Raw genomic sequence first — 8,328 nt, 5'->3', positions numbered from 1 at the left:
ATCCTGAGCATCAGCATCAGTGACGTCATAATAACCCGGTTTCCAGTACCCAGTATCAACAGCCTCCGCGATCATCGGTGCCCCTTCTCTCGGACACGCCATGTGCCCAATTATGGGCGCCTTATTCTACTTCAGTATCTACATATCACTGTTATCTATGGTCCTGATCGCCTTTAACCGATGCATACGCGTCACGAAGTCAACAGAGACATACAGGAAACTGTTCAGTCCTTTCAGGTCGTTCTTGTGGGTTCTCTTGTCGTGGGTTGTGAGTGGGTTGTTGGTAGCTCCAGGGTTTCTAGGCTATGGTGAATTCGGCTGGAACAAAAATTCACAAATCTGCGCTCTAATGGACAACAGTTCTTACAGTCGAGACTACGTCTCCAACATCTATGGGCTTTTCTATTTACTCGTCTTCTGTGTAGTTATCGGCATCTACATGAGGATCTACTTATTCGTGAATGATTCTGTAGTTACGATGGCAGCAGGGAATCAAAACATTACCAACCATGAGAAATACGTGTCAAAAAGGGCAATACAGCGCACTAAACACATGTTACTCATCTTTGGTGCATTCACGGTTTGCTCTGCTCCGAGTGTCCTGTTGTTCAGCATCAATGTGCATAAGGACTTCTTGCCACAGACAGTTATAGTTGTGTCGTTCATGCTGTACCGGTTAAACTATGTCCTGAATCCTTTTCTGTACGCCTGGAAGCTGCCTGTGTTCAGGCGTGCTTTTAAGGCCATCGTTCGCTGCAAGCGGCAGCTGCCGTTCCAGGCCGGAGCGCCAGTTAACTAACCTTCTGTCCCGCTGTTTCTAACGTTTTAATGTTTTAACAGTCAAATTCTAAATTTTTCAATCACCAAACTTTGAACGGTCACGTTCAAGTTCGCATTCTAGGCTCATTGTGTATAGGCTGGTACCCATCTCCGTTCTTATGGCCCTTGGACCAAAAGCGTGTACGTGCAAGCATTGCAGCAGGGGATGGTACACTGGTTGGGGTCTGTATTGACATGCAATATTTCCATAGGCAATCATAAATTTTGTAATTAGACATGTTCTAGATGCCGAAATGAATATCATTCATTCATTCATTCGGTCTAAATCTCTGTGCTTAAAAACAACTTATTTAGGGATGTTATGTCAGCGGACCACGGTTTTAACTTACAACGCTCTGTAAATATCGCAGTTTGTACCACACACTTAAAAAAACAACGAATTAAGGTTACCCCGCGGATAAAGGTCAAAGGTCAAAGGTCATCACTGTGGCAATCCCCACATTCATCTTTTCACCAAATATTGCTAGTGTCTTAGTTTCACAGTGTTTGTTTGCCTTCGGTTTGTGTATCTTATGGTATTTGATGTTTTAAAATGAATGTGTTAGTAGTATTATGTAGGCGTATTGTCATACCTTTAATAATATATATTTAGTACATATATTTAGTATATATAAAGTACATGTACTGACTTTTATAAGTCAGTACATGTACTTTATCATTCCTCGCTCACAATTCCTTGACCCCTTTATGTATATTGATACTATTTAATGTTTTGGGGCGGTTGGACTTTAGCGCACTGTTATGTTGGTTAGTTCATTTATTTATTGAAGTTTCTTATGTGGCGCTTTTTATAACTTGAACGAAGTGCCGAATTGCATTTGTTATGTGTTCATGAATAAAAAAGAACTTTTCTTACAAGTTTTCGATGACGCATACTCGAAGGAAGTGTACTCATTCAATCAAAACTCCCGTTCCGTGGCCAAGAGCGCTTACGTATTAAATAAGGTTACACTTTGTTGTTCGGTCGAAAAGGATGAATATCGCATATGCATCAATTATGCACAATAGTGAATGTATTCCTCTACTCGGTTTGGATAGTGGTGAAAGTTCACTCGTTTGGCAGTATTATTTTATGTTATCTTAGTTAAATCTGATTTTGTACAATCTTTATGTTTATGTTACCTATTAATTTGGTTTCATAGAACTTTATGTATGATTATGTTATTAGCTTCGCCAAGAAGCTTATGTTTTTGCCGACTTGGGTCTGTATGTAGGTCAACAGGATATAACTCGAGAAATTGTGGATGGAACTTTTTTATTTTTTGCAGGTGTGTAGCGGTTGTTTAAAGGCATGCCTAGTTCGAAAATGGGTTACCTGGCGTTTTCCTATGGTACATTAGCGAGCTTGGTATTTTTTTTGGTGTTTTTTCGGGAGGCATAAGTCAAAATGTAGCTGGGCGATTTCCACGATATTTGGCAGGTCTGTAGCGGCTGTGGAAAAAATTGCCATGTGCGAGAATGGTTTAGCTACCTTTTACCTATGGTGCTGTAGCTGGCTTTGTATGTAAGTGCGTTTGTCTGTAAGCAAGATAACTCGAGATGTTCTTGATGGATGTTAATGATATTTGGTTGATAGGTAGGGGACACAGAAAGGAAGGTCAAGTTCGATAATGGGCCTCCTGGCAAATTGTTTTGGTACTGCAAGTGAGCATCAAAGTTTTCGCCTAAATTTTCCAGAAGTGCCAGGTTCGTGATTTTTTACTGGTGGATAGCTGTTGGTACTAGGAGTCAATGGTCTAATTTTGGGCCCCCTAGCAGCTTGTTTGGAATTGCAGTGGGTGTTATATTTCGTAACTTTTTAGATGGATAACTCCTGAGGGGATTGATGGATATTTTTTGTTTTTGGTAGGTAGGTACTTTGGATGATTATCAACATAATGAGATGCAAATTATATAAATCACTCTGTATTTAATATAATTACTTAGGGAAACTTCTATAACGGTTGAAAAATACTTGTGACGGAGTCACCTGAAATGACTTGAATCGACCCATAGATGTCTAAAAATAGAGAAAAAGTAGGTCAAAGGAGCCAGACGTTGTCTTGGAAGCATGAAATTCTGATTGACCAGGGATGTTACTAGGTCATCCGTGTACTATTCCGCCAGGATGGAGTCTGGTAGAGACTACTGGCTGAAAAAATGCCTATAAATGGTCATGGTTCATGTTAGCAAAATACAAAGCCTGACCGTGTCCAACACGTATCTATAAAATTAAGCAATTAAATAGCTTGCTGAATTGATGTCAATACGACGGCACACAGCAAAGGATTCATAGCAGTTGAAATATAACATATCTATATACAAGTGTTGCTTATATCTATATACAGATCAACAATAAAAGCAACACTATATCATGGGAACGGTAAAAATGTAGTAGAGGGAACTTGACGAATATCACTTGATATAAAGATGTAGAGCTAATATCTACGAGACACTTCAGGTGTATTTTCTTATGATGGACTGCAAGGAAACTTGGTGTTCCATGTGCCAGTAACACTACATGGGTCTAAACAAACGAATAAGTACTATGTAAAGTCAGTAATATAACATAATTGAACAATGACGGCTTGTAACACATAGTACTTACATCTGTGAACTAGGTTAAAACAACAAGTGACCAAGTGCTGGGACAAGACAAACCCAACATGTTGAAGAACAGCACTTAGGTCAAAAGGGTCACCGTCAATTATCCACGCATTCCTCAACTCTTAACAGAGATGTCATGTTGTAAGGGAAAGGTCGGCTAGAAAGAACTGACATCATTGCGAGAAATACAAATCGCCAAAGGTGACAGGCGGCTGTCATCGGACAGTCGCAGAAATCATAACCTTGGACTCTGTAAAATACCTCTGACTTAAACTTTACTTTCTATTTTCATGAGATTGAAACAAACGTTCACCAAGGCGGGGGTCGTAGCAATCCTTACATATGGCCCTTAGATGACCCTTGGTGAGTTAAAAAGTTCCGTAAATTGGAAGGAACAACTGTTACAGTGGCCGGGGTTTGGTGAGTGACGAATGCAATTATCGGCGTGACTTCCTGTGGTTTCCAGGTTTCCAAGACCTACCCACATACCACATATCACTTCAATCCATTCAGCCGGTCTTCAATTTGCTGGTTTCTACATACATACATACATACGAGGGGCGTGCAATTAGTAATGGTCCTGACCCATTTCCCATAGCAGGAGATTAATGAAACTTGGCACAGTTATTAGTCTTTCTCTTCATAGGAATCACCCAGAGTTATGCATTTCTCCCATCGTTTGATGCAGCTCTGGACACCGATTTTGTAGGACACCCCAGGTTGGTCCTCCAACTGATGCCTCATCAATGGCACAAGAGGGACGACCAGGTCTGGGAGCTGTTTCCACAGACTTCCAGCCACGTTTGAATTCAGGATGCCAGCGTTTTACAAGGTCATATGATGGGGCATCATCACCATAAGTTTCATTTATTTCATCAAAAGTCTTCTTTGGTGTGCGTCCTTTCAAATACAAAAACCGGATCACTGCGCGACACTCAACTGGTTCCATTTCACACCTGGTCCATTTCGCACCTGACTAAGTTCAAACACCAGTAAATCAGAAACCACAATTAGTTCAGAGCTGTCTTTTGCAACATAACCCATAGAGATATGAATTATTACACATACAAAATTTCATTTAGATCAGACAACTGGAAGTGGGTCAGGACCATTACTTATTGCACGCCCCTCGTACATACATACATACATACAAACGCTACCCAAAACATAACCAGCTCTCCGAAAGTAATTATGACAACACAAAATAGAACAGTAACCTCATACCTGTACAAATTGTTCTGATTATGCAAAGACATTCATTCACATCGCCAAAACATTTGCTGCATTATGTACACCGACAGAATAGACTAATCTACTCACAATGTTCATAATCCAACCAACCACTACATGATGTGACTAGATAACATATGGACTTATACACATTAATCATTCAAAAAGAACTATCTTCCATAGAAATTGTTTATTTGGCGAAGATATGTGTTCGAGGAACTCTAGTTGAAGTTGATTTGGTTTTGTTGAACTTAATGTATGATTTATGTTCGGAGTTCTCTCCCCCCCCCCCCAGGGGGCTTTGAAAAACGCCGTCAGGCGACATGCTTTACCCTGGTTAAATAAAGAATAAACAAACAAATTTATAAAGTCTTTTTTCGTTGGTGAAAAATGTTGCCAGACTGAGAAACGTGCATGAAAAACGGCGACGAGTTGATGTGTTTAGTTGAGAGTTATTAAGATTGGTTTACTGATTCAGTCGGTGAACATTAATATACATCGCAGCTACTTTTTCACAGTAGAAGATGCTGAATTGCGCATTTTAGACACTGTGCTTCAAACATGTATAAAATCTAGCTTGAAGAAAATGTACAGTTACAAAAAGTCATATCATAGTAAAAAAGCAAAAAGAAATACAACAACTTGTTATATTAAGTGTAAATGAAGACTGTAACAATGGATAAAGAGATATGGGAGATGTTTTCAGGTACATGTGCTTATGTTATGTATTTCTGTTTTGTTTTATCTATCTGTTTGCACTTAAAAACTATGTACATAACGACGATGTAATATAAATGAAATATGTGCCAGGGATACCGGGAGCGTATGCTTACGTAAGGAACTCGCTTTATCAACTTATAACAATTTAAATAAATGGATTAAAAAAAGAAATAGATATAGATAATAGATAAATAAAACAATACAAAACAATACAATGAGAGCACAGCCCAAAATGATTCGCCGTAAGTTGGGATATCATACATGGGTATGCCTTGAAGGCGGAGATTTTAGTGCAGTTGTAGTATATTCCATTCCACAAATAAAGTAAAATCAACTTTGTGATTATAAATTCCTCAAAGTATAGTGCAGTTGCAACATTTCCTCTTCTGCCTTTGCCGCGGATGGTCCGTGTCTTCTACGTCGATTGGGATGATGAGTTCCTCGTGGTCGATGGGGACATGAACGTCTTTCCTCTCAGGCTTCTGAAAACGTAAAACATTCAAGGTTGGTACGATAGTGTCGGATTTGATAGAACTAATTTATTAAAAGCTGTTTCCTTAGCTCACTAAATGAATCAAGTAATGACATTGATAGTAAGTGTCATACTATACGTAATGCCCATGGTAACTAACCTCAAATTTGGGATAGCAAGCTCCAATTTGATTTTGACCGTTAACTCTGTAGGCATTAGTGAGGATCGTTGCAGGCTTGTTCCCAAGGATGACCGTCGTTTCATTCTCGTCCCCAGCCAGGAAACAGACTGTATAAATGGCCAGCTCAAACTCCGGGCTCGTTCCCAGGAAGAAGCTGCCGAAAGTTTTATTGTTGTTATTCCAAGTGAAATCGATCGTGATGATGCGGTTGTCGCAGGCCTGAGGCTGGAATGGATGAGAGTATGATAGTTACCCAATGCTACAACTTTGTTTACTATGTATTGTATCCAAATTTTATGCGTTCTTATTTTCATTGGTAAGATTGATTGGTGAGATTGATAATGCAGGCAGTTGGCCGAATATCATGCATTGGCGTTTGCTGAGGATGCTTTTGTTAAGTTTTACACAGATTTTCAGGCAGATATCTGGCTGTCACCCAACGACATGGGGGTCAAGGGGCAAAGTACGTAGGAAGGTAAAGTCTTGATTGATATCAACCCTACAGCTTCAGTTATGGCTAAACAGTAGTCCTATGCGAGAATTACAGTTTCTGCCACATATAGACACATCTGTAAGCTGACTCAGGTCTGCATTATATGTCTGTTGTAACACAGACAAAACCAATCATGTCGATGTAATATTGATATGATAACGCAATTGTTAGTGCATTTCTATTGTTTTTTTTTAAAGAAAGTAACACTAATGTAATAGCCCAGAAACCTACTGCTCACCCTGTGGCGCTTGTAATTGAGATTCCCTAGACGCTCCTCGTCATACAGCTGGACCCAGTTGTGGAAGCCGAGGACCAGACCATTCCGTGTCTCTCCCACAAAGACATGTTCGAATGCAGACCTGAATGAACAATTCATCAGACTAAAATATGGCACAACGTATTAGCAATATATCACACTCGCACAAACAGGCGCAGGGAAAGAGAGAGGAAAGAGAAGGCGATGGAGAGAGAGAAAGAGGGAGAGAGAGAAAGGGAGCGAGGGGGGAGGGGCGAGAGCGAGCGAGAGACAGAGACAGAGACAGAGAGAGTGAGGGGGAGAGAGCGAACCAGCGAGAGAGACAGAAAGAGAGAGGGGGAGAGAGAGAAGGAGATGGAGATGGAGAGGGGGAGGGAGGGGAGAGAGGGGAGAGAGGAGATGGGGAGAGAGAAAGAGGGAGAGAGAGAAAGGGAGAGAGGGGGGAGGGGCGAGAGCGAGCGAGAGACAGAGACAGAGAGAGACAGAGAGAGTGAGGGGGAGAGAGCGAACCAGCGAGAGAGACAGAAAGAGAGAGGGGGAGAGAGAGAAGGAGATGGAGAGAGAGAGAGGGGGGAGAAGGAAACACTGTGCGAAAGGGTGTCATTTCCGGACGTTTCTATGTTTGTATACATCCGGATCGGGACCGTTTCTGGATATATCCGGACAATATCCGGACGAAATCTGACATGACTCCCCTGCGTTTTCGGATAATTTCAGGAGTCCGGAACGGGACCATTTAATTCCTGCCTCATATCCGGATTTCCAGTAATGGAACGTTTTCGGACTCTTTTGAGACAAAACACGTTCCGAATATTTCGTATATATCCGGATGATTTCAGGAGTCCGGAACGGGACCAAATAATTACGTCTCATATCCGGATTTCCAGTAATGGAACGTTTTCGGACTCTTTGGATACAAATCACGTTCCGAATATTTCGTATAAATCCGGATAATTTCAGGAGTCCGGAACGGAACCAAATAATTACGTCTCATATCCGGATTTCCAGTTATGGAACGTTTCCGGACTCTTTGGATACAAATCACGTTCCGAATACTAGTTTCGTATAAATCCGGATAATTTCAGGAGTCAAGACTGGAACCATATGATCATGTCGCATATCCGGATTCAAAGTAATGGAACGTTCTGGGACTCTTTGGAGACAAAAGACATTGGCTAATATTTCATGTTTTCTGATCACGTCCAGAACTTTTACGCCCCGGAATGGTCGCATATGCTGAGCATTTCCGTATTCCAGAATGGGACCGTATTATCATGTCTCATATCCGGATTCCAAATTATGGAACGTTCTCGGACACTTGGAGACAAAACACGTTCCGAATATTTCATATTTTCTGAGCGCGTTCGGGGCTATTACGCCTCGGAAAGGTTGCATAAACTAACGATATACTGAAACATCATAGGAACAATACAACACATTATTTCAGAATATCCAGTAACTTTACGATCATGCTAAATACCTAATATTTAACGTTTCCTGTCCGTTTTAACCCCGAAAATGCTACTCGGTAAGGCTACATTTGTAAAGCT

General features: G+C 40.9%; 1 protein-coding gene across 5 annotated transcripts in view; it reads right to left on the bottom strand.

Annotated features, from left to right (window-relative positions):
• Positions 1-5,044: 5,044 nt before the first annotated feature.
• The window catches only part of LOC118415940 (poly(U)-specific endoribonuclease-B-like), a 29,715-nt gene continuing 26,431 nt past the window's right edge, over positions 5,045-8,328 (bottom strand). For 2 of the 5 annotated variants that reach the window (XM_035820899.1, XM_035820897.1), the window contains 3 exons: positions 6,761-6,881; positions 6,009-6,254; positions 5,046-5,858 (listed from right to left, as the gene is read on the bottom strand). In XM_035820899.1, coding sequence (XP_035676792.1) covers positions 5,730-5,858; positions 6,009-6,254; positions 6,761-6,881 — 496 coding nt within the window. In that variant the 3' untranslated portion in view covers positions 5,046-5,729. Of the gene's footprint in view, positions 5,859-6,008; positions 6,255-6,760; positions 6,882-8,328 lie in introns of all 5 variants that reach the window. The other 3 variants (XM_035820896.1, XM_035820900.1, XM_035820898.1) reach the window with 2 other exon arrangements.

This window comes from Branchiostoma floridae, chromosome 5 (genome assembly GCF_000003815.2).
Source record: "Branchiostoma floridae strain S238N-H82 chromosome 5, Bfl_VNyyK, whole genome shotgun sequence".
NCBI classification, from domain to species: Eukaryota; Metazoa; Chordata; class Leptocardii; order Amphioxiformes; family Branchiostomatidae; genus Branchiostoma; species Branchiostoma floridae.
The sequence above is the reverse complement of the archived record's forward strand: the minus strand, read 5'-3'. Positions and strand labels throughout refer to the sequence as shown.